Raw genomic sequence first — 25,896 nt, forward strand, 5'->3', positions numbered from 1 at the left:
TAGCAAATGTGACTGGGACGACCCTGGTGGGAATCTGCTTTTGGAAACGGCTCAGACAATTCCGGCGAGCCCGTCTGGAGCCGCGTGGATCGGGGGGCCCTGCGACACACGGGTGAAGATGAGCAGGGCCTTGGAATGATAGAAGGACAGTCCCCTCTGGGAAGTGCTAAGTATCCAACCCCCGCCAGAGCGTCGAATCTCCACGGGCGACAGCGGGCGAGGGGTCGAGGAGCTGAGCTGAAGGCCACACGCTCACACGGCGCCGGGCAGCGGCCGCTCCCCTAGAGCTCCCCACGCCCGACTGTACTAAGACCGATGTATAAGCTCCTTATGGGGCATTCCTCGGCCTCCCACTACGCACTTCTGATTGGCTTTAGGGCAGATCTATCACTCATCTTCTGGGTTAGAGGTGGGTGGAAGGTCAACCACGACCAATACGGAATCACTTCTCAGCTAAACCCCTCCCCATTCCGCTTCCTGTTGCTGTCCATCAACCTCCTAGCAGGCGGGACTTTGCCTCCCGCCAGTTGGCTAATGGAAACGTCGTTCATTCCTCAGTTGGTTTCCGGTTGGTGACTACTACCGTCTATCAGTGACATTTCACAGCTCTATTGGCCAGACCAACGTCACTCTAGATGCTTCCCGATGATTGGTTATAAATGCTGTCGGTCCCCAATGTACCGAGCGTTTATTGGTGAGCGCTGCCGTCGCTCGGGCGGTGGCGGGCTCCGGGATTGGCGGGTGCTAGGCGGGCGGTGTCAGGCTCTCGGTGGCGGCGGAGGCGGCGGAGGCCAGGGAGGAAGATGTCGTAATGAGCGGTGGGTCCTGGCCTCTGCCGGCGGGGTCTTCCCGGCCCTCAAGGGTCGGGAAGATGGGCAGAGGCCTCGGGGAGGGGAAGCCGGAGCCGGGGGTGCCCCCCTGGGACTGGGCCCAGCGCCGGGGCCCGGCTACGGGAGGGGCGGGGGAGGAAGGATTCCCGCCCGGAGGAGGAGCGCGGCTGGCCGGCCGGGCGGAGGCACCCGGAAGGGGGCGTTAGACTCCCCGCCCCTCGGAGCCCCGGGCGGGAGGTAGGCGCTTCCGGGGCTGGCAAGCGGCGCGGGCAGCTAGGCGGTCCTGGAACCCCCTTCGCCCTCTTGGCCCAGGGGGCGCCGGGCCCTCAGACTGCGCCCGAGTCTGTTCCACGCAGGCGGCCGAAGCCCGCTCGGGCTCGCCCTGTGGGCAGGCAACGCTTGAGATCCTGGTGGTGCCAATCAGGCTGGCCTAGGCTGCAGCCTGCTGCCTCCTTGCAGCCTGCTGCCCCGCAGTCCCAAACGGTGTCAGGCACTCCCTGGGCAGCTGATGACTGCCGAGTGAAAACCGAATTTTAGTTTGTACCTGCGACTAGGCATCTGCAAGCTCTTGGAATTCTGAGAAGTTTTGAGAACTTGTTGACAGAGCCCCCAGACTATTGCTCTATGCCCCGTGCGGGGGGCAAAAATGCACTGAAATTCCAAGAAAGCGTAGGCGCTATCGTTCTTAGGAGGTGACCCAAGAAATAAAATCGTCGCTTTCTTCCTCCATCCTCGTTGCTGACTTAATGGTGCTCAGCTTCCTCCCTTCCTTCTTAGGTTTCTTTTCCCGGTGCCTTTCTAATTTTAGAATGAAAGGAAGTGTTTCTTCTGCCATGGGCAATTGAGAAACCTGTCCTCAAACTGCATTCCTTGGTTTGGATTCCAATAGTCTGTCATGTTTAATTGTTTCATAATTAACTTGACTCCGTTTGGCTTTTCTCCTGAACTTTTCCCCTTTAGGAGGTGAATTGTTGCTTCATGGAGAAAGGCCAGTGATCTGTGAGCCATGAATTGGCCCAAGGTCCCCCTTACACAGATTTCATTGCAGGAAGACCATTGATGTTTCAGTGTGTACTGGCATGCACTGCCTACAGCTGTTTCATGCAGTGCCATAGAAGGCACTGGGCATTACAGAGGAGGATAAAGCCCTGAGTTGTTCCCCACCCCTGCTGTGATCTAGGTTGAATCTAGATCCTCACAAGTGCTAGACAAGCACCTCCTACCACTGTATCTGCAGCCTGGAGCTGTCTTGGATAGGGTTTTGAAGGCTAGAAAGGTTAGGATGTTAGCCAGCACACAGTGAATTAGCAGAGGGAAGGATGGAGCCCAGATCACAGCAGCAACTTCCGTTACTGACACAAAGAATCCATTGTCTCCAGTGATGTATTCATCAGTGTCTTGTTGACTTTTAAATTCTCAATGACAAATGAAAGGAGCAGATCTTAAAACCAATCAGTGGGGTTCATGTCAGTTTTCCAGTGGCTTCTTTTGGGGGGGTGGGGGATGGGAGGTGGGTGGAAACTCGGTCTTGCTATGAAGCCCTGGCTGGCTTGTAATCATACTGTAATCTGTGTGTGAGTTTTGAAATTGAGATCCTCATGCTTCAGCCTCCCAAGTGCTGGGGTTATAGGTGTGTACCAATTTGCTTGGTTTCCAGTGACCAAACAGACATCAGTCCCCGATAATATGAATTCTCTTTGGCTGAGGTGGTTGGTGAGTTGTCTAATTCTAGTTCTTCTACTTGGTGGTAAAGAAACTTTCTCTTTGGTTAAAAGCAACAGCAACAGGGAAAACAAGCTGGTCTGACACCATTATGAGCCCTGAGTTAGCTGCTAAAGCCAAAGAGAGCTAACTAGGGTTTGCTCATGACTGCCTTCCCCTGGCTCTGGCATCCCTGCAGACATCACAGAGACTGGTTCTCCTTAGATCTGGTTTAAAGTTTGGGCCTGGGTCAGTGAGATGATGGAGTGGGTAGAGGCAATTGCTCCAAGTCTGATTACCTGAGCTCATCATCCTTGGGACTCACCTAGTAGAAGGAGAGAAACAACTTCTACAGTGTACACACACACACACACACACACACACACACACACACACACACACACACGGGGGGGTGGGGGGGCGCGGTGGGGGGCCTGTGGAACAGGAGAGAAGCGCAGTAAAAAGATGATGGCAGATGTCTGGGTTAGAAGCCCAAGCCTTTCCAGCAGGTAGGGAAGTTGGTATTTGGGTCTTGAACCTCTTAGTTGTTGTGGTGCTTAAGTGTTTTGGAGAAGTTATCGTCTCTTGTACTAAGCAGTGACCAGTCCTTGACCATAGAGGTATGTGGCAATCCCCAAGCTTACTTTAAGCAAGTATTGCCCAACCATGGTCCTTAGAACAACTTTTAAAGCTTCTTGCCAGTAGATTCTGGTATTGATGTGGGCTCAGCAGTTTTCTAGACCCTGACCCCTCCCATTTCTGTGCTAGAAATGGGCCATTTTTTTCTAAGTTACCTTTATTCCATCTCTGTTTCATCTACAGGGAAACTCTGCTTCCAGACACTGAAAATATTAGTAATTATTTGGGTCAGGTGGATAATGGCCACAGAGTGGAAAGAGGCAGAGGGACATTGCTGTAAAGATTGTATGGTGTATTCTAAAGTGAACACGTCTGAGTTGATAGGATTACTTGGCCTAATTTTAAGCCTGTGGGCTGTGAACTTGGGGTAATCTGTTTGGAGAAGGTCATCCACTTCCTTGTATGTTTATTGGGTGGCGTGTCTGGACTGTCTTTTTGGGTGACTTAAAGGATTTGTGAGTTTCTTCCCAGTTTGTTCTAAACCCGGAACCCAGGCTGGGTGTGGTGATGCACCCCTAACCCTACCACAGGGGAGGCTGAGGGCGGAAGATTGAGAGTTTGCGTCCACCCTAGGCTACTTAGTGAGTTGCAGGCTAGCCTGGGCTATATAGCAAGACTTGTCTCAAAAAAATAAAAATGAAAACAAGGAAATTTTACCCACAGGGTGGACCAAATAGCGTTTCTAGGTTGAGAAATGTGGTGTGTCACAAGCTCTTGGTGGCTTTTGTCATGAATATTCCCGCATGGCTCATCTGCCTCCTGTAGTTCTTTCTCCTTTCCCCTCCTCAGCTGGAGCTCAGGTCTTTGTTTCTCAAATGTGGTAGCAGGTCTGTGTCTTAAGGTGCTGTCTCCATGACTAACAGATGTTTTCGTGGGCAGCTTTCCGGACAGCCCCAGGGCACAGGGGTTTCACACTGCCATCAGAATTCTGCGGGAACCTGGTGGGAAGGTAAAAGGAGAGGTTGAGTGTGACTGTAAGGCTCAGTAGGAATGGGACTGGGGGTCCTTCTCGAGGAGACGCCCCCATGTCATGGCGGATTTGTTCCGTTGACAAATGGTGAAATAGAAAAATTTTCTGCTGCTTCATGGGATCCTGAAGGAAAACACAACCAGCGTCGTACCAAGCTGAGAGCCGGCCCCAGCGTCTTGGGGCAGCCAGACCTTTGAGGACATGTTTGGGAAGGAAGGCTCTGTCACTGTCACCGGTGTCACTGTGCCCAAGCCAGCATGCTCTAGTGAGATGAGCCAGTGCTTAGCACGGGGGCTGTGCCTGGTGCTTTGCTCCAAGTGCTGAGCTGTCCCGGCTGTCACAGTACAGCTCAAGCCTGCTGGAGCCCAGCCATTGGAGTGGGTGATAGACGACATCTCTTTCCCCTCGCTACCTTCCGTTTCAGCGCCAGGACTGCGTGTGTGTCCAGCCAGCAGCTGCTGTGCTGTGCAGAGGTTTTGCTTGGGTGGCCAAGGCTAAGTCCTCTGAGATGCCAGTTTGCCTCTGTGTGGTGATTTAGGTTCTTCAGGTGCCATTCATCTCAGCCACAGGACAGAAGTGGCTCAGGAAGAGTCAGGAGTCAGTGCACATTTCTAAATGTCTTTCTAGAACTTTCTCACGGGGTTGTCACCTCTCCTGGGATTTGGTAAAACCCCAGAGTGGCTCCTGAGACTGTGAATAGGGATTATGAGACAGCTAGCCGGGTCATGTGATTGGAAGTGAAATAGTTCTGCTTCCGGTTTATGTTTAATTTGGAAATTAAAGAAAGAAAAACCAAAAATCAGATGAAGACATTTCCCAGGCTTGAGAAGAGCAAGCAGCAATCCAGCCTCCCCCTCTTCTCCAGGGAAATGAAGTCACCACTCCTTTCAGAAGCTGATCCTAGCCGGGGAGAGCTCCGAGAGTGACTCACAAATACAAGCCAAAGCAGAGAAGGCAGCAAGCTTGTGTGTGCATCAGGAGATTCTTGGTGGTGGTGGGGGCTGGCTTGCATTTCTCCTGTTAGATGCAACAGAGTTCTGAGCTCCAGTATTCTTTTTTTTTTCTTCTTCAAGATTTATTTATTTATTATCTCTACAGTGTTCTGCCTGCATGTATACCTGCAGGCCAGAAGAGGGCACCAGATCTCATTACAGATGGTTGTGAGCCACCATGTGGTTGCTGGGAATTGAACTCAGGACTTCTGAAGAGCAGCCAGTGCTCTTAACCTCTGAGCCATCTCTCCAGCCCAGAGTCCCAATATTCTTAAGCAGAAAAGCTTTGCATGGTTTCCTGGGACTGAAGTGTTCCTGTCGTACCCTGTTGCCCCCACATCGATGACCTATGACCCAGGCAATAAGCAAACTGGGAGTGACAATAGTCATGCATGGAGGAAGAGAATCAGAACTGGACAGACCAGGAGTGTGCATTCAGATGCTCTCACGGTCTTCACGGATGTCCATGCATGTGCTAACTGGAAAGGGTATCAGAGTGGAGCTTGGAGCTGTAATCTGTGGAGTTGACTTGCTTCCTCGAAGTGTTTGTTCTGCTCCAGTTCCCATAGGCACCATCACACTTGTGTTAGTGGGTACTGGGGATGGAACCCCGGCTTGGAGCATGCTAGGAGAGCACTCTAGCAGCTGAACCACACTCCAGCCCTCCTTTGGCTCTTCTTTTGTCTGCTTATTTTTTTGTTTTCCAGACAGGGTTTCTCTGTGTAGCCCTGGCTGTCCTGGAACTTGCTCTGTAGACCAGGCTGCCTTGAACTCACAGAGATCCACCTGCCTCTGCCTTCCCGGGTGCTGGGATTAAAGGTGTGTGCCACCACCACCTGGCTCCTCCTCTGGTTCTTAAACTCCACTTAGACTCTCTTTCTCTGCATTCCTTCAGGATTCATTTAATTTACGAGTTTATTAAACAAGTATGTAAAGCTCCAGCTGTGTGCTAGGTTACATAGTTACATCAGTGAGTAAGAGAAAAACCCTTGCCTTTAGGACATTTGCATTCTTAATGAGACAGTAATTAAGTAGCTAATAAGTACTTGTTGAAAAGTGCTAAGTCTAAAGATAAAAATAGAAGAGAGAGGGTAGGGAAAATGTGTGGGAGAGGCAGTTTACACAGGGGGTTAGGAGAAAGTGACTTCATGAAACCCTAAAGGGTGAAGGGGTTGAACTGGTTCTGTCTAGAGTGAGGGGAGGCGGTGAACGCAAGCAGAAGGAAGGACCTGGCGAGGAAGAGGAAGAGCACCAGGAGCTTTGGGGAAGACAGCATGGCTGAAGGGCGGGCGGAAGTCCGGTGACACAGGCCTGTGTGACGCTGGAGCTGGGCTCTGATGGGATGCTGCTGTTGAGGGCCTCGGAGCAGAAGAGTTGAGGCGGCTTCATTTGTGTTTGCTGTGCTGAGAGTGGACCGACGGGGTCAAGGTTAGGGCAGCTCGGGGCCTTCTCAGTTGACTAGGTACAGACATGGATCTAGGTGATGACAGCAGCAGGTGGTGAACACAGTCACGTTTGGAGTGTGCTCTGAAGTTAGAGCTGGGAGTGTTTGCTCTCGAGTGTGAGAAAAACGAAAGTCAAGGAGAATTCCAAGGTTTTAGGACTGAGCAGCCGCAAGGATGGAGGGAGCATTCACTGCAGTGGGCAGTCTTTGAAGGAAGCATGGAATTGGAAGCCATCAGCAGCACTATTCAGGGCTGCTTAGAGTCAAGATACCTTCTAACCTGTCCAAGTGAAGGTGTCAGCATCACGCAGGAGAAAGTCTGCAGACAGGCTCAGGCGCCACCATCGTTATCTAGTATCTGTGTAGTATGGAAAGCCATGAGAGTAGGTGAGATCACCTAGAAAATAGGCAGAGAAAGAAGAAATACAAGTCCTGGAGTGGAGTCTGGGCGGCCTAATTGCTGAGAAGTTGAAGGAGAGGACCATCAGGGACTTAGAAGTAGCCCGCAAGGTGGGAGCTGACTGGGAACCCATCAAAGAATGTTTCCAGAAGCAAGAACAGTTAGCTGTCAGATCCCAAAAGATGGGGGCTCAGGTCTAGGAGTTAGCAATTAGATTCGGTAACATGAGGTCTGGTAGCATTAGCAATTTTGGTAGCATGAATGGGGTGGTACAACTTGGTTAGAGCCAAGTTCAGGAATGACTATTGGGAGTAATTAGGAACAGCAAGTACATCCTTGGCTTAGGATGAGGTTGTTGGTTGGATAAATTTGTAGTGAGATGAAAAGAGTGGAAGTCAAACATGCATCTTAATAGACCCAGCCTTCCAAATATCATAGTGGGCGTATAGTTCCATTGGAAGAATGCTGGCCTAGCATGCACGGAGCCCTGGGTTTGCAAACCCGGCGTGATGGCTTGTTGTATGTCTGGTGGGGTTCATTGGTTCCATGGAAAGAAGGCACAGAGGTACTCTAAGGATGAAAATTTTAGACTTTCCAGTTGCAGGAATATAAATCTCTCATGGACTAACTCACTGTAGCTTAGCAAAGGACCTTTTATTGTTATACAGTTCACACCTTTAACAAGTCAGTTCCTATACCAAAACCTCTAAGCCCTCCAAAGGGACAGTGCCAAATGCAAATTCTCAGTTAAAAGATATCCAGTCCTCCCACAACCAAGTTCTGCGTGGGCTTTGAACCCCTAGGAAACTCTCAGATAAGACTTCAAACTGAAGGTTCCGGAGACAGGAGGTAGCAATCACAAAAGGCAGGTAGGTCAAAGTTAGGTGCTAACACTCCTGGAATCAAAACATCTGCAGAAATCTGCAAGAACTCCTCCAGCTATGGCCCAGGCCTGGGAAAGCAGAGGCGGGCGGATCTCTGAGTTCTAGGCAGCCTGGCCTACAGAGTGAGTTCCGGGACAGCCAGGGCTACACAGAGAAACCCTGTCTGGAAAACAAAGGTGTGGGGGTGGGGGGACTAGGGCATAGTCACGCACATCCGTATTCACAGCACTCTGGAGGTGGAGACAGGAGGATCATGAGTTCAAGGTCATCCTTGGCTCCATAGTGAATTTGAACCTGGACTACATGAGTACAACCTGTCTCAAAAAAGAAAGACCTCTTAGGTTTGCTGAGAGTTGGACAAAATCATTTACCACAAGTTTCTTTTTTTTGTTATGTTTTTTTTTTTGAGACAGGTTTTCTCTGTGTCGCTTTGCCACCACCTCCCGGCACAGTTATTTTTTTTTAATGAAATGTTGACTACCATGTAACTTATTGAGTACTATACTAAAAGTAGAAAACATAATTGTGAGTTTGCTTTCATGTACTATATCACGTTGGAAAGTTCAGTTGGAGGCCTACAGGTTAGCTCAGTGCTTGGAATTGCCCAGTGCCTGTCATGTCAGGGTTAGTCTGACAACCCGAGTTCAATCCCCAGGACCCACATGATGGCAGGAGAGAACCTCCACATGTTAGCCATGGCAGGGTGTAGCCATACACAAATGTGCGCACGTGTATATACCAATAAAGTATGATCGAAATGTGAAAAAAACGTGTTAAGTTGAACCACAGAAGTAAGGAGCTGTCTGCACACGGTGACTGAGGAGTTTTGTTTGAGAGAAGAGGTGAGGAATCGAAGCTCAGAAAGGAAGTGTAACTTCTTGATAACGTCGAGTGTCCATCTCAGGGTCATGCTCAGTTGGGGTGGAGAAGACAAGATCTCTGTTCTCCCCTTTGGCCTGTGGCATTAGCATCCTCTCCCCAGAGCTGCTCTGCAGGGCCAGGCATGAGCGGCCTTGTCCTGTGTTGTGGCTGCTGGGTGTTGAGTGGTCCTGGCAGTTTGGACCTGTCACAGCCAAGCTTGCTCCCCCCACCTTTAACAGGCTGACTCACGCTTTCCCCGGAGGTCCAGTTTTGTTCTAGAAAACCAGCCGTGGTTCGCTTTTCCCTTTCCAGCTCTGAATTCTTCCAGGCTAAGCAATGGGGAAGCCTGGCCTTGGAAACTGCTTTACTGGCTTCTGGCCCAGTCAGACTGACCAGAATAGCCACCAGAAGGACTGTTTGCACAGAGTGAGATTCCTGCTGGGAGTGCCATAGTAGAGGGCCAAGGAAGCCATAGCTGTGAAGGTTTAAAAAAACAAACCAAAAACCAACAGCCTAGGGTCTGGGTGTGGACTTTGAGCCTCTTCTAGCCTGGGACAGCCTGATAACCAGGGCTCTAGGGTCCTTCCTGTTAGATCATGCTGTCCCAAGCCAGTCTGCCAGAGGAAGACAGACACCCCCTGCCCCCGGGATAGAGCTACACTCCCTACCCTGTGGTGAGGCCAGCATTGCCAAGGGTGCCACAGGGAGTGTACTCGGGCACCCGGCAAGGTCATCTGCTTCTAGAGTAAGTTAGAAACAGTCTCTAGAGGTTAGAAACGCCAAAGGGGGAGCCCAGGCCTCAGGCTCCCAGGAAGAGAAAGAATGCAGAGAGAGGAGGAAGGGACAGGGAGGAGGGAGGGACAGGGAGGAGGCTCAGTGCTTAGTTCCTCTAAACTTATCCAAAGAGCTTTCGGAAACTGGGAGGGTGTAGCCAGGGGAGTGGCTGCATAGGATTCTGTTCACAGAGGTAGTCTTCCAGAAGTGTTCTGACTAGGTAAAGGGGGAGAGAGGGCCAGAGGCTGGAAGCTGCCCTGGAGGCTGTGGGTGGGAGTTCAGGCTGAGGGAGGGTGATTGAAGCCAGGACCAGGGCCATGGGACTAGTGAGGAGGAGACTTCTACGGAGGAGAGGAGTCCCAAGGACCTAGCTCCCCAGCAGGAGGTGGATGTGCAGGGCTCTGCTGTGAGTGGACCTGCCAGAAAGAAGCTACATTCCAAAGATTCCTGTGCTCTTCCCCTCTCCCCAGGAACTGCAGTTGCCCCTGTATGGGAACCGGGTCTGGGAGCGGCAGCTGGGTGCAGACCCTGCTTACTGAAGAGCAGGGCCTTGCCCCCATACCTTAGGCTCACGATCGCCGTAATGGGTGCTGAATGCTAGCAAAGGACTTGACTTCATCTCAGTCCGGAAAAGGACCCCATGGACAGGCTATACGTGTTACAAGATGGCTGTCAAAGCATTTGCTTGAAACAACAGAAAAGCCCTGAGCAAGGGAAGGGCAGCGGAGATAAGCTCCTGCTTCTTACAGGCAGGCAGGCCTGTGGAGGCTGGGGAGGAGAAAGAAGGAACAAGCCTGGAGGGAACGCTCAGGTTGGGAGTGTCTGGCTGGCCTGATGAAGGCCATAGGGGGCGGAGCTGGCCCATACCTGGGAGTGTCAACCTCTGCGACACTGTCTGAAGCCCTGTAAGTGGACACTGACCCCCAAGGAAGGGATCTTGGGTGAGGAGGAGGGACCCTTGTTGAAGAATGCCTGTATTTAAGTGGTGGCAAAGGAAGAGGAGCCCACGGGAATTTACAAGGGGAGGCAACCATCGAGAGGTTTGTTGCTTTAGAAGCCAAGGGGTCTCTGGTGACCTGGGTAGACGCAGCCCGCTGAGAATGGACTGGACGGAGACGTGGAGGGGACCAAGTTTAGCCGAGGAGGGGGAAGGTGATGGTGAGAGTCTGGAAGCGAGGTGCTTTTCTGTCAGTCTTGGGGTTCTGTTCTGGTCCCTCTGTCCCCCGATACTCCTTCCTCCTTGCTGCTTTGTCCAACCCCTCAGGACTTTTCCTTAGGGCTGAGGTGTACTGGTCTATGCTTGCATCATCGATCTCTGCTGACGTCAGCCTAGAGACTTAGGGAAGTTTTAGCTGAAATGAATTAATGACAAGATCCAAATGATATCACTGAGAGATACGCACTTTTTACTTTCAGAATATTCAGTAAGGGTGTGTAATGTATGGATATAAGGGGATTGCTGCCATCCACGAGGATTTGGCCTCATAACCAAAGTTCAGTCCCTGGAACCTACATGATAGAAAGAACTGATTCCCAACTTGTTCTCGAGCTTTCACGTGTCACTATGCATGTCTGCATGTGAGCAAACACACACAAGATAAATCAATGTGAAAAAGAAGGGATATGCAGCGGTCCCTATTGCCCATATTGCTAAATAAATGTAGGCTTCAATGACCAAATACAAGCTGCTGTTAGAGGCCAGTGGTACTGTTAAAATGGTGGATGTGCTGGAGATAGCTCAGGGGTAGAGCATCGCCCCACGTATGTGAGGCCCTGGGCGAGGCCCTGGGCCCAACCCCTAGCACAAAAGGAAAAGTGTGTCCATAGTGGAAGTGGTGTGAAGCAGTTACAGAATTACCTTCAAGAGTCCCTCTGCGCCCTCGTCTCCCGCTTAGCAGTGCTTTGAGTAGTATGGAGGGAGAGTTAAGCATTACACTTTTTTTTTTTTTTTTGGTTTTTCGAGATAGGGTTTCTCTGTGTAGCTTTGCGCCTTTCCTGGAGCTCACTTGGTAGCCCAGGCTGGCCTCGAACTCACAGAGATCCGCCTGGCTCTGCCTCCCGAGTGCTGGGATTAAAGGCGTGCGCCACCAACGCCCGGCGCATTACACATTTTAAACACGAGCTCCCACATTAACTGAGGCTGCTCAGAGAACTACGGTGACGGATGTGCCCTCTTCTCCTTAACCACTTTCCTTTCCACACCCCAGCTGGAAGTGCTGCTCTCTTCCCTTCTCTTTCTCTTTCCAGAGTAGAAGTCTGTAGTGGCAGAGAAATGGTTCTGTTTTGATGGACCAGGTCGCAGCCCCGGGGCCACATAAAGCTCTCGGTGACCATAGGAGAGCACTTACGGTGGTCTTAGACTAAAGAAGTATTTCAGGAGCCTGCTGGGGAGGAGAATGAAACCGCACTGAGATAGTGCAACCGGGAGCCCCAGCAGCCTGCAGCTTACATCAGTAGTAGGCTCTGTTTAACCTCTAACTCAGTGGTTCTCAACCTTCCTCATGCAGCGACCCTTTAATACAGCTGCTCATGCTGTGCTGACCCCCAGCCATCAGATTATTTTGTTGCTACTTCATAACTGTAACTTTGCTATTGTTCTGAATCATAATGTAAGTAAATAAATTAAAATAAAATAAAAGGGCAAATACCTTGAGGAAAACATGGCAGTAAAAAGGCCTGAGAAGCCTTCAGTCCCTGGTCCTGAGCCCCAGCCTGCGTTGGAGATAGCTTGGCTCAGACCTCCCCAACCCTTAGCCCCCAACTGTATTAGCGCCCTGCTTTCTTCATTTCCCTCCTTGCTCACGAAACTGTTAGGAGCATTTCGATGTTAGCGGTGGGTCTCCATCTGGAACCTTGAACGCACCGAGCTGTGATCGCAGGACTGGGTTTTGCAACTGCATGCTTTTATCTGTGGTCGTTCCTCAGCAGCTGCAATGACTGCAGGCATCTGTGTCTGCAGTGGCCTAGGATCTCATGTCCACTTTGCCCAGAGCCGTCCTCTGTCCTTCACAGTTGGCAGCATCGGCAGCCAGCTCATAGACTTGGGGCCTGGTGACCACTGAAGGCCTTGTGTTGGCTTCCGGCCAGCCAGTGTGGTTCTCCTTTACCCTTTATCTTTTCCCATCCGAGAAGCCTGTTCCCTCAGAGGACTGAAAAAACATGAATGGTTGTGTTCTCTCCCTGCCCTCTGTCCTCACTAGATTCCTGACGAGGGCTAAGGGACTGAGCCTTTGTCCCTTGAGTCTTCTAAGCAGTCTTCCCTGTCTGTTTCCTGGAACTTCCTTTCCAAATGTCTGGGTACATGCCGGACTCGGCCCAGCGTGCTTTGCCTTAGTGACTGGGGAACTGTATGATGGCAGGCAGTCTCTCGCCCTACATTCTTGGGACTTCCGTTTTCTTTTCTTTTTGGAAATAGTCTTAGTGTGTAGCCCTTGGCTGGCCTGGAACTCACTGTGTAGACAGACCAGGTTGGCTTCATAGAAATCCACCAGCCTCTGCCTCCCATGTGCTAAGATTAAAGGTGTGCACCACCACACACAGGCTTTTGTTTACCTTTATTTACTTAAAATTGTATGTATATGAGGGTTTTCCCTGCACATACATTTTACACAACATGAGTGTGTACGATGCCCATGGAGGCCAGAAGAGGTCATCATATTCCTTGGAACTGGAGTTACAGAGGATTATGAGCCACCATGTGGGTGCTGGGAACCCTGGGTCTTCTGGAAGAATAGCCAGTGCTCCTAACCACTGAGCCATCTCACCAGCCTCCAATCTTGTTTACCTTGTAAATCAAACTTAAGTGCAAGATAGACATTTCCTTTATTAGTTCCTCCTTTATTGAAAGGAAGTGGCTGGGCCTGGTGGCACACACCTGTAATCCCGGCCTGGGAGAGGCTGAGGAATGAGTTCCAGGCCAATCTGAGATACGATGTGAGACCCCTGTCTCAAATAAAGTAAAAATAAAATTTAAAAATTACAAGAGGATACAATAGTCCCTTAACACCTACAGGGGATTGGTTCCAGGAGCTCCTGGAGATACCAATACCATAGATGTTCAAGAGTTTTATATAAAGTGTACAATTTGCATATAAGCTACACACCGTCTATATACTTTAAATCATCTGCGTGTTATGTAGAGTCAGCATTTTTTGGTGCATGGCTGGTTGAATCTGTGGATATAGAACCTGTGGCTATGGAGGCCAACTCTCTAATCGTTGTGGAAAAATGAGAAAATACAGTACAATTGATATAACTATATATACACAAAAATAGGATTTACTCAGTGTTCATTCTTATATGTAGTTCTTAGCTCTGCCTAGTTTATGACTAGGGGTCATATCAGTTGTCCTGTGTAAATTCACTTAAAGGAATTACCAGGTGCCATCTACTGATTTGTGGGCCCCGTGTGTCTTTGTGTGGTCCGAGCATACAGCTTTTAGAAAAGGACAGGTATGCTCGGACCACACAAAGACAAAAGGGGCCAGCGACAGGTTTGCTTCAGTTGGATTGAGCTGGTAGCTTCAGAGAGTGCAGGACTTGGCTAGAGGCTCCTTTGCCCCTAATGGAGAGTCAGAGAGCCATCGGTGTCCACCAGGGGGTGCTCCAGACTCACTACAGCCAGTCTTGAGACAGACTGCCTTCTTTCTGTCCTGGAGTCTCCCAGTCTTCTTTCTGTCCTGGAGTGTCCCAGCTGTGGGAACAATGTGGTGAAGGCAGGCCTGGCCCAAATAGATTGTGAGCAAAGGAGACGTCGCCCCTGACAGGCACGGGCTGTGATGCTCGAGCTGTTAAACTTCTCAGAGAAACAGCAAGAGAGGCCAAAAGAAAAGCCGGGGCAAGGGGCCTTGGGTCCTCTTCAGGGGTCTTACATACTGCTCCATCTTCCTCCCAGCAGATCCACAGATGAGCATGGCTGCCACTGCTGCCGTCAGTCCCAGCGACTACCTGCAGCCTGCTGCCGCTACTACCCAGGCAAGTGCGCAGGGGCCAGGGGCCAGAGCCGCGCTGCTGGCTGAAGTGGCTTGTCCACCTCACTCAGGAGCCTTGCACTGTCACTGCAAACACCGGGACGGTCCCCTTGTCCTCATTCTCTGAACTAAGACAGCCGCCTGGCTAAGAGCCCGAGGCCAGGGCTGTTAGTAAAGTCCCTGTCGCACAGGCATGTTCCAGGCGCCCATGTAAAGCAGGGCATGGCGGTACATGCCTGTAGTCCCAGCTCTGCAGAGGCAGGGACAGAAGGGTCCACTGGGGTCACTGGCCAACTAGTCTTGCTCAGCAGATTCAGTGAGAGACCCTGTCGCAAAAAATAAGGTAAGCTGGAGAGATGACTCAGCAGTTAAGAACACTGGCTGCTCTTCCAGAAGACCTGGGTTCAATTCCCAGCACCCACATGGTAGCTCACGACTGTCTGTAACTCCAGTTCCAGAGGATCCGACATCCTCACATAGATGTACATGCAGGCAAAACACCAATGTATATAAAATAAAATAAAATAAATGAATCATTTAAAAATTAAAAAAAGTTAAGGTGAAGGGGCTAGAGAGATGCTCGGTGGTAAAGAGCACTGGCTGCTCTTCCAGAGGACCCAGATTAATTTCTAGAACCCATATGGCAGCTCATAACTCTCCATACTCCAGTCCAAGGGGATCTGACACCCTTCCTGGCCTCTGAGAGCATCAGGCACTTGAGTGATACATTGACGTACATGTAGGTAAAGCACTCAACACCTAAATAATAAAGAACAAGGTGGAGAGGACTAAGAATCTGACAGTAATCCCTGACCTCCACACCCACAGACTCACGTGTACCTACACACCCCTTCACACACAGAGATGTGCATGCGTGTACATAACACACCAGGACAGAAACAAGCCTGCTGCCCTTGAGAGAGCGGCCCCTGCATTGTCGCCCTCTCCAGTCAGGAAGCACTTCACCCTGTGGCCCCTCCCCTCCCCATCCCCCTCCTCTGCCTGCTCTGTGCTAAGTCCATAGAACTCCATCCGAGAGCTGGGCTCTGTCACTGTCCCTGCTAACACTAGCCCAGCCAGGCCAGTGGGGAGACAGCTGTGTCCAGGGCTGCCTCTGGGGCATCTCCTGAGAGGCCTTCCCTGTCTTTTTCCTTCACTCCCTGGAGCAGGAACCACTGCGGGGGTGGGTAGTGGGTGGGTGGGTGGGCGGAGGTGCTGGTGGTGGCCTGCGGCGGGGTGGGGAGAAGATCTCTATGAAGGGTCTAGCCAGTCTTCCCATCTCACTCCTGTCCTCTGCTCATCTTTGCAGGACTCCCAGCCGTCCCCCTTGGCCCTGCTCGCTGCAACATGTAGCAAAATTGGCCCCCCAGCTGTGGAGGCTGCAGTGGCACCTCCTGCGCCCCCCCAGCCCACCCCACGGAAACTGGTCCCCATCAAGCCAGCCCCTCTCCCGCTCAGCCCCAGCAAGAATAGCTTTGGCCTCTTGTCATCTAAAGGAAATATTCTTCAGATTCAGGGCTCCCAGCTGGGTGCCTCCTATCCTGGAGGGCAGTTGGTGTTTGCTATCCAGAACCCCACCGTGATCAACAAAGGGAGCCGGTCCAGTGCAAGTATACAGTACCAAGGGGTCCCTCAGATCCAAGGAAACAGTTCCCAGACCATCCAGGTGCAGCCCAATCTCACCAACCAGATCCAGATCATCCCAGGCACCAACCAAGCCATCATCGCCCCCTCACCCTCCGGCCACAAGCCTGTCCCCATCAAGCCAGCTCCTGTCCAGAAGTCAAGTACGACTACCACCCCCGCACAGAGCGGGGCCAACGTGGTGAAGCTGACAGGTGGCGGCGGCAACGTGACGCTCACCCTGCCGGTCAACAACCTGGTGAACACCAGTGATGCTGGGACCCCCGCTCAGCTCCTCACCGAGAGCCCCCCCACTCCATTGTCTAAGACTAACAAAAAGGCCAGGAAGAAGAGCCTGCCTGTCTCACAGCCATCAGTGGCTGTGGCCGAGCAAGTGGAGACGGTGCTGATTGAGACCACAGCAGACAACATCATCCAGGCAGGAAACAACCTGCTGATTGTCCAGAGCCCTGGTGGGGGCCAGCCAGCTGTGGTCCAGCAAGTCCAAGTGGTGCCCCCCAAGGCTGAGCAACAGCAGGTGGTGCAGATCCCCCAGCAGGCACTTCGAGTGGTGCAGGCTGCCTCTGCCACCCTCCCCACCGTTCCCCAGAAGCCCTCCCAGAACTTTCAGATCCAGACAACTGAATCAGCACCAACCCAGGTAGGTACCGCAGGCCCTCTGCCCAGCCTCCCTCTCCTCTGCTCACCCTTTGGCTTGCTTTTGAAACTGAGGCAGATCATCGCCAGATGTGAGGGGAAGTTGGAGTCACCATCATTTGGAGCAGGAAATGGCTTCTGCCCTGGGGTCTCTTCGGGTATTAGGTCATTTAGTCGTGATCTGTAGAAATCAGATGGAACAGGGATATCTAGGCTGTTTTATTCTTTCATTATGGGGTAGCTCTGGGTATAACTAGGTGGTAGATCGGAATACTTTTGTAATGAAATATTTCCATTGTAAAATTAGAACAGCAAGAATGAGAATTCAAGTCAGAACCATAGAATTTGGTATAAAGTAGGAAAGTTCATGAGGAAAAGCTGCTGTCTACTGTTAATGACAAGAAAAATAACAGGCAGGAACAGCTAGGCTTCTTCCTTTTTTGAGGCAGGGTCTCCCTAGATATCTCAGGTTGGCCTCTACCTCATCAAACTTATAATCCTCCTGCTTCAGCTGCAGTGCTGGGATTACAGTGTGAGCCTGTGAGCCACTGTACTTGCTTCTCTCCACCCGTGCTTATCCTCTTCTTCCCCGCAACCCTGGGAATGGTTCCCTTCTGCTCCGTTCACCTGTGGGAGTGTGGGAGTGGGCGTGAGTGCCAGCGTTTCCTTCCAGTCTAGATTCCTCATAAGGGAGAAGACGTGTTTCACTTCACAGGAGGCCTCTCCTTCCTGGCTGCCCTCTGACCACACTGCCCGGCCTCTGTTCCGGCCACCCTGGGAAGGGGCTTTCCAGCTGTTTGTGCTGCTGTCAACTCGGGGCTTCCACTTCCCCCTTTGCAGCTATTCAGTTCTTTTCCTTTGCTGCCAAGCGCCGGCCACTTTTCAGTCTCTTCTGCTCCTTTCTTGTGTTGCGCCGCTCTAAAAGCAGACAGGAGCAGACGACTCAGAGACCCTCTCTTGGAGCCTAATGTTGCTGGAGGCAGCCCAGAAAGTGAGGAGACTCCAACAGCCATGGGGCATCTAAGTGCCCCGTTCCCCGGGGTCACTGCTTATGTACAGGGAAATGATGATGAGAAGGAGTGCTCAAAATAAGTTAAACAATTTAGTCCAGTACAGTGGTTCACACATGTAATCTCAGCATTCAGGAGGCTGAGGCAGGGGAGTGACATGAGTTCAAGTCCAGCCTGGACTACAGTGTGAGATTCTGTCTCAAAACACCAGAAAACAAACAAGGACTTAAAACCATAACACCAATTAAGAATTTAGCAGAATTTGTTTTGAAACAGTTTTACGTAGCAGGCTGGCTTTTGAGTTTGCTATGCAGCTGATAGTGGTCTTGAACTGACCTTCCTGCCTTCACCTCCTGGGTGCTGGGATTACAGAGGAGTCCACCAGCCTCAATGATTTTAGCAGACTGTAGCAGTGCTCAGCATGGGCTGGAGAGATAGGTTAGTGGTTGAGAGACTGGCTGCTTTTTTCCAGAGGACTCAGGTTCGAGTCCCAGCACCCATGTGCTGGCTTACAACCACCTGTAACTCCACTCCCAGAGGATCCAACGACCTCCATCTGCACCAGGCATACACATGATAAACAGACATGCATGTAGGCAAAACACCCACACAGTACAATGATAATAGTAAAAATCAAACAGTGCTTAGCATCCACTTGGTGCCATCCAAGGGAGAAGAGAGTCCTCTCACCTGACTCCGTATCAGAAACTAGAGAAGAGAATAACAGAAGGTGGGCAGGTTCTCTTTAGTGACTCAGTCAACCTGTTTACTTCCCAAAAGAAAGAACCAAATACAAAACGCTAAGATTTTAAAAAGGGATACATACTAGAAAACCGGGACTGAGACATGACATTTGTGTATTTATTAAGGGATGGCAGGTTTATGTGTTATCAAAAAGTCTTCAGTGATCCAGGAATAAAAAATAACCCCAATTAAAATCACAGCTGATCCAGGCCGGGCGGTGGTGGCGCACGCCTTTAATCCCAGCACTCGGGAGGCAGAGGCAGGCGGATCTCTGTGAGTTCGAGGCCAGCCTGGGCTACCAAGTGAGTTCCAGGAAAGGCGCAAAGCTACATAGAGAAACCCTGTCTCGAAAAACCAAAAAAAAAAAAAAAAAAAAAAAAAATCACAGCTGATCCAGATGTGGTGGTGCACACCTTTAATCCCAGCACTCAAGAGGCAGAGGCAGGTGGATCTCTGTTTGAGGCCAGCCTGGTCTACAGAATGAGTTCCAGGACAGCCAAGGCTACACAGAGAAAAACAACAACAAAAACAAATACACACACACACACACACACACACACACACACACACACACACGTCACAGCTGAATTTATTTTTTACAAAGAAACTTTGTCATAAATTGTTACCATGATCCTCTTCTCACTTCCAAGTGCTTTAATTCTCCCACACGAGCACATTTTCTGTACACACTACAGCGATCTCTCTTGTGAAGTCAGCAGTGAAATGCTGTTGTAATTGGGGGCTCCATTAGGTTTCACTGCGTGTTCTGGTTGGCAGTTCTTAAGGACTTGGCCACCTTCCCCTAGTTGTCGCAGCTCTTTTCATCTGAAACACCCCCTCACACTCAGCTCCGTGGGGCCAGGAATGAAACCCAGGACTGGTGGGTCCTAGGCTCTGCTCTGGGCTCTGCTCTGGAACTACATCCCCAGCTCACTTGCTTTTTAACTTGACTGTCGTGACCCTGCTGCACTCCAAGGCTGCAGGCTGGTTACTCTGTGGAACGTCCTCCGGTTTGTGTTTGTGTGCTGTTTCTTCCCCCGTGGGTGGATGCAGGCTGTCAGGCTTTTGCTCAAGTGTCACAAAGTAGATGTGTGCTCTGTTCTAAGGCAGTGCCAGCTTTCTGTTTGTCCCGTAGCTGGGGATGGTTACAGTGTCAATACCTGACAGATTCCTGAACTTTAATAGTTACTTTTGTGTGTGTGTGGCTGGAGACATCTTCCACCACTGAGTGGGTGAAGCACAGGCTATGCACTCTGGGGACCAGAGTGTGTGTCCCCAGAAGCCACACAAAGCTGGATGCAGTAGCTTGCATCTGCCATGGCAGTGCTCACAGGAGAGAGAGAGATGGGAGGAGACAGGAGAACTACCAGAAGCTCTGTGAGCCAGCCAGCCTGGCATATGCAGCCGTGAACAAGAGGCCCCACCTCCCAGAGGTGGAAGGCAAGGACTCATACCCAAGCTGTCCTGTGACTTCCACAAGTGTGCTTTAGCACATGTGTACCCGTGTGTATACACACACACACACACACACACACACACACACACACACACACACAAGATAAAATTACTTTTCTTTCTCTTTGTATTTCATCAGTATTTTGAAAAGAGACAACATTTTGGGATAAGATGAATATCCTGTTTCTCTTAAAAATTTTTAGATTATTTTATTTTTTATGTATATGAGTGTTTTGACTGTGTGTATGTATGTGTGTATGTCTGGTGCCCAAGGAGGTCAGAAGGGGGCCTCAGATCCTCTAGAACTGGAGTTACAGATGATTGTGAGCTGCCATGTGGATGAGGGGAAACCCTCGTCCTCTGGAAGAGTAGCCGATGCTCCTAGCCACTGAGCCACCCCACCCTCCTTTTTCAAAGATGATTTTGCTGTACAGGTTAGGCTGGCCTGGGTGTCACTTTGTAGCCCATACTGCTGTTGTGCTTTTTCTAATTTCCCAGTTTTGAGACTTAACAGTTATATTTTTCCATGCTAAGCAAAGTAAAGGTTTGGTCACAGGTCAGTAACCAGCTATACCAGGTTAGTGTCCTGTTAAACACTGTCAGTAGTGTCTGAGTTCCTGTTTGGGCTGGTTGGAAGACAGGATGACAGATGGACGCATGGACGGACGGAGGTGTCCCCTTGGACAAGGAGGGCTGTGTGAAGGTGCTGGTGGTGCCATGTCTCTCAGGGCACTCTTCTCTCTGGCCCCTCAGGTTTATATTCGTACACCTTCTGGTGAGGTACAGACAGTCCTCGTCCAGGACAGCCCCCCAGCAACAGCTGCAACCACCTCAACCTCCACCTGTAACAGCCCTGCACCCCGAGCTCCCCATCTGAGTGGTACCAGCAAAAAGCATTCAGCTGCAATTCTCCGAAAAGAGCGACCCCTGCCAAAGATTGCACCTGCTGGGAGCATCATCAGCCTGAATGCCGCACAGCTGGCAGCAGCTGCTCAGGCCATGCAGACCATCAACATCAATGGAGTCCAAGTCCAGGGTGTGCCTGTCACCATCACCAACACCGGCGGTGAGGGAAAGTCCTGCAGCCAGGGTGTCGGCAGCAGGACTTGGTATTCAGCTTGTGGGAATCCTGAGCCAGGCCCCTGGGATTCCCAGTAGCAGCCATGATGAGGTGGATGCTGTCCATCCAAGGTGATGCCCAGTGTTTGCCTGGTCCGCTCCAGCCTCAGGGCACGCACATGTTTATCTTCACACCTGATCCTTACAGTGGTCTTGTGAGATAATAATTCACATGTCCACATACGGTAACTTCAGATGCTGAATAATGATGGGAGAAAATAGACTGTGTTTAAGTAATATATAAACTCAGATTAATTTGGATGGTCACCTGTCCAGGTCAGGTGCCTGTGCCATACCATGTAAAGGAAGTGAAGGAATGATTCCCTTTTTTTTGTTGTGTGGGGGCTGTACATTTCGAGATGGGGGTTCTCTGTGTAGCTCTGGCTATCCTGGAACTCACTCTGTAGACCAGGCTGGCCTTGAACTCAGAGATCCATCTGCCTCTGCCTCTTAAGTGCTAGGTTCAAAGGCTTGTGCCACCACTGCCCAGCTAAGGAAGACTTCTTCAAGAGAAAGGCTGGTGTTGAGGTTGAGCCGCAGAGAAGGGTGTCCTGGACAGTAGGACCAGTTTGTACTACACATGAGTTCAGTGATGGTGCATGCTGTGAATGCGTCTTGAAAGTTAGAGGGAGAGGGACAGGAGACATGGCTCTGTGGTTCAGAGCACTGGCTGCTCTTCCAGAGCCTGGGTTCAATTCCCAGCACCCCCATGGTGGCTCATAATAGTCTATAATTAGTCCCATAGCATCTGGTGCCCTCTTCTGGTATATAGATATACATGCATACAAAACACCTCTCTCTATAAAATATGGAAATAAATCTTTAAAAAAATAGGGGAGAGGGAGAGCTGAAGCTCCTTGCAGAAGCAGTTTTCATCCTGCACCTGGGGATAAGGCAGCTTTCAAGGTAGTGAGAGTCCATGGCTCTCTTCCTCCCTAATGCATTTTTATGCATTTGGTTTGTCCACTTTTAGGGGACACCAAGAGGGAGGACAAGGTAGCCTAGAGTGATTTCCCATGAATAAAAGTTCTTGGGAGAGTTTCCTGCCAGTATCTCAGAGAGACCTCTGGCTCTCACTCCTTTCCGAGTATCAGCTGCCATGACTCATCCTTAACCTGTGCCGGAGGGAGAGGAGGTCTGGCCTGGGCTTTCTTTCCTGAACCACGTCCTTCTCTTCTTCACAGGGCAGCAGCAGCTGACAGTGCAGAACGTTTCTGGAAACAACCTGACCATTAGTGGGCTGAGCCCCACGCAGATCCAGCTGCAGATGGAGCAGGCCCTCGCAGGAGAGGCCCAGCCCGGGGAGAAGAGGCGTCGGATGGCCTGCACGTGTCCCAACTGCAAGGATGGGGAGAAGAGGTAATGGGGGGGGGGCAGACCCGCAGCCTGGCAGATGCCCTGCTCCACGGCTGCTCTGGGACAGTGGCAGCTGCCAACTCCTGCCTCCCACCTCTCCTGAGCTCTGACCGACCTCCACGGCCTCTGTCCATTCTCTCCCTTCTTCCCATTTCCTCTCCCTACTCTGAACCCAACCCCTGCAGGTCTGGGGAGCAGGGCAAGAAGAAGCACGTGTGCCACATCCCCGACTGCGGCAAGACCTTCCGGAAGACGTCCTTGCTTCGGGCCCACGTCCGCCTACACACCGGCGAGCGACCCTTTGTCTGCAACTGGTTCTTCTGTGGAAAGAGGTTCACGCGAAGCGATGAGCTCCAGCGACATGCTCGAACCCACACAGGTCAGTTCCCCCACGCCCTTCAGCTGGCCTTGAGCGCCATCCCCGCCGGTGCAGCTCTACAGCCATGCAGGTCACCCCACGAGCTGTTGCCCGTCCAGCGGCAGGCGCTGCACTACACAGCAGTGACAACCTCTTGTCACTTCTGCAGAGCTGGTTACCAAGCACTGAGCTGGCCACCTGTCGTCCTATCAGCAGAGAGGTGGAGGCAGGAGGATCAGGAATTCAGAGCCAGCCTGGGTAACCTGAGAGATTGTGTCACAAGTAAAAATAAACCCGAAACACCCAGCGAGCACCGGGCAGGTTTGCCAGGCACTGTGTGTTTTACAGTTTCAGATAACTTCAGTTAGTCCCAGTCAGGCCTCGGAGAGGCTTGGAGGAGCGACTCCTGGTAGACAAGCTGGGTTCCAATCCAAACCCACTTTTTTGTTTGTTTTGTTTTGGAGATGGGTTCTGGAGATGTACCAGTTTGTCTTAGGGCTGGGCCTTCTGTGCTTGAAGTACAGGTGGGAATCTTCCTGAACTAAAGCACCTGGGCTTCCCAACCCTCTTTGTTTTTTTTGGTTGTGGGGCGGGGATGATGACAAGATTCTGCTTGGTGATCCAGGCTGCCCTTGAACTTACAGCGGTCTTGCCTCAGCCTTCCAAGTGTTGGGATTATAGGTGTGAATCACCACATCTAGCTCTTTTTTCTCCTTAAAGACAGGATTTTGTTGTGTAGCCTAGGTTTAGGTTAAACTCATGGCACCCCTCTTGTCTCCTAACTGCTGGGATTACAGGCTTGTTCCAACATTCCTGCAGGCTGCCCTGAAAGCAGCCTTGGTATCAGGGTCGCTGCTATCACAGGTCTGTGCTTTAATGTACTAAGGAATACAGGCCAAACTATAGGAAAGGGTCCTAAAGCTGTCCTGGGCATGCTCAGTGTCCACAGGGTACAGTGCCAATACTGCTGTAGTGAAGAATGATGCCCTGTTGAGCAGAGACTGGAGGTAGGGGATATGTGACCCCAAGTTACAGCTTCCGGCTAGATCATACCCCGTCAGAGGCAGGAGTATAAATACCCCGACAGCATGGTCCAGGGTGTCCTCCTGTGAGGAGGGGGGTGTTGATCAAAGTTTGAAGTCCAAGGCCCACAGCCCAGAATGAACCAGGTGCACAGAGGCTCCAGGACAAGGGACAAGGACCCGACTGGAGCCGGGTAGGTTAGAAGGGACGGCTGGGGCAGAGAGGTGGCAGTAGACAGCCATGCCCTGTGAGCGGGATATGCAGATACGGCCCGGTGGCTTTTCCAGGGGCTCTCACGTGTGCTTCTCCTTGTGGGACTGTGGCGGTGTCTGTACGTAGGCTCTTTGCTAACAGTTCTTTCCTCTTCCCAGGCGACAAGCGCTTTGAGTGTGCCCAGTGTCAGAAGCGCTTCATGAGGAGTGACCACCTCACCAAGCATTACAAGACCCACCTCGTCACGAAGAACTTGTAAGGCCGACTGAGGCAGGAGGCCCTGAAGATGGCATCCCCCATCCGACTGGCCTGGGTCGATGGTGGACAGGTGCCCACAGCTGCCCTGGGCGGCCCTCACCCCACTCCTGGTCTGTGGCTGTGTCCCCACAGGGAGGGGCTCTTCTCCTTCCAAAGGCCTTTCCCTTCTCAGCATGAGCTCCTGGCCCGCCCAGGCTATGCACACTGGCCATGCCCAATGAGACGTTCTAAACCAGGACGCGTGGGGACCCTTATTTCCAAAGGAAAAACATGCATTTCACTCCGTCGAGGAGCAAAGTGAGCCCCCGTCCCAACCCATCCCCTGCCCCGACACTGCCGGAGTCCCATTGTGCCATGCCCCCAATCCTGTGCCTCCTTGTCCCCCTCAATTACCTCCTCCCTAGCCGCTAGGGACACCCCGGGACCCTGCACCCAGCCTCCCACGGGCACCCCCCTCTGCGGAGGCTGGGGAGGCTGCCTCCACTCCACTGCCCAGCCCTGCCCCGGCTCTCCTGCAGACATTCCAACTTCCTACTCGACAGGCCAGATGCCGGCGGACTGGCCCTCCACTCCTTCTCTCTGGAGAACGTTGCCTTATACTCAGACTTCAGATAATGAACACTGTGTATGTGTGTGCTTTAAAGACATTTTATTTAATTCTCCCTTCTTCCTTCCTTTACTAGCCGCCTCCCCTCGCCTGTGTTCAGTTCAGGGTTTGGGGGCAGTGCTGAGCATAGGAGTTTTTTTCTCACTAACAATTCTTTTCTAAATGACACAACATTTCAGCTCTGATCTGGACTCCCATGAGAACACCTTCCATTCTGACCCCTCCACGCCCTCTCATCTCACCACCCTCCCCGCCCCCGCTCTATTGTGTACAGTGTATATTGTATAATAGACGATTGTGTCTACGACATGTTTTAAAAAAACATATTGCTTGTTATTTTTGAGGCTTTTAAATTAAACAAAAATCCAACTTTATTTTTCGTTGTAACTGCTTGAGGATGTTTTATTAATTAAGTGACAGATTTGTTATCCTTTATTAACGATGTATTTTGTTGGTCAGTGCTGGGCTGACAAAAATTTTTCTTGCTAATAAATTTAGTTGCCCGAGGCAAAGTCTGCTCTTGGCAGTTGGGCTCCTTCTGTCCCTTTATTACTTCAGAGGTCTCATAGAGGGGACTCCTGAGGAGGGAGCCATGTGCTCTCAACTTACCCTCCTGGCCCAAAGGAGAGGCATGCTCAGAGCACCGCTGGAGACCTCCGGAGTCCGGAGACCAACGCAAATGTCTCTGTGTTTTCCTTCCATTGCCCAGTCTTGCTTCAGCCACAGAGACAGCTAGAAAGGACCTCCTGAGCTGGCAGACCAACTACTCTATGCCCCAGCCCTGGAGGAAGGCCTTTGCCTCCCAGTGCCTAAGAAGCTAGCAGAGGAGTTAAGAACCTTGGCTTACGAGCCGGCAGCAGTGGCACACACCTTTAATCCCAGCACTTGGGAGGCAGAGCTAGGTGGATCTCTATGAGTTCGAGGCCAGCCTCGGCTGCAGAGTGAGATCCAGGAAAGGCGCAAAGCTACACAGAGAAACCGTCTCACAAAACAAAACAGAAAACCTTG

General features: G+C 51.2%; 1 protein-coding gene and 1 long non-coding RNA gene across 10 annotated transcripts in view; one reads left to right on the forward strand and one right to left on the reverse strand.

Moving 5' to 3' along the window:
- The first annotated feature begins 730 nt into the window (after positions 1-730).
- On the forward strand, positions 731-25,403 carry Sp2 (Sp2 transcription factor). Of its 4 annotated transcripts, none has more exons than XM_028869051.2 (7): positions 731-818; positions 14,393-14,469; positions 15,775-16,749; positions 20,708-21,020; positions 22,258-22,432; positions 22,615-22,808; positions 24,182-25,403. In XM_028869051.2, exons 1-7 carry the CDS (start codon positions 812-814, stop codon positions 24,280-24,282), a joined length of 1,842 nt encoding a protein of 613 aa, XP_028724884.1. In that variant the 5' UTR covers positions 731-811; the 3' UTR covers positions 24,283-25,403. The 4 variants fall into 4 exon arrangements, with proteins under 4 accessions (XP_028724884.1, XP_028724883.1, XP_028724885.1 ...); XM_028869050.2 differs by having other exon boundaries at positions 745-818; positions 14,390-14,469; XM_028869052.2 differs by lacking the exon at positions 731-818 and adding an exon at positions 892-1,067 and having other exon boundaries at positions 14,390-14,469.
- The window catches only part of LOC114692942, a 30,406-nt gene continuing 7,471 nt past the window's right edge, over positions 2,962-25,896 (reverse strand). For 5 of the 6 annotated variants that reach the window (XR_005090476.1, XR_005090475.1, XR_005090474.1 and 2 more), the window contains 2 exons: positions 16,796-16,926; positions 2,962-4,108 (listed from right to left, as the gene is read on the reverse strand). This is a non-coding gene — a long non-coding RNA (uncharacterized LOC114692942). Of the gene's footprint in view, positions 4,109-10,393; positions 10,848-16,795; positions 16,927-25,896 lie in introns of those variants that run through there. The other variant, XR_005090477.1, reaches the window with a different exon arrangement.

Source organism: Peromyscus leucopus, chromosome 8b, assembly GCF_004664715.2.
Source record: "Peromyscus leucopus breed LL Stock chromosome 8b, UCI_PerLeu_2.1, whole genome shotgun sequence".
In the NCBI taxonomy this organism is placed as follows: Eukaryota; Metazoa; Chordata; class Mammalia; order Rodentia; family Cricetidae; genus Peromyscus; species Peromyscus leucopus.

Bases quoted from the DNA above. Each gene is read 5' to 3' on its own strand.
- Sp2 (XM_028869050.2), top strand. The intron at 14,470-15,774 runs GCAAGTGCGCAG...TCATCTTTGCAG, and splicing joins CTGCTGCCGCTACTACCCAG to GACTCCCAGCCGTCCCCCTT. The intron at 21,021-22,257 runs GTGAGGGAAAGT...TCTTCTTCACAG, and splicing joins CACCATCACCAACACCGGCG to GGCAGCAGCAGCTGACAGTG.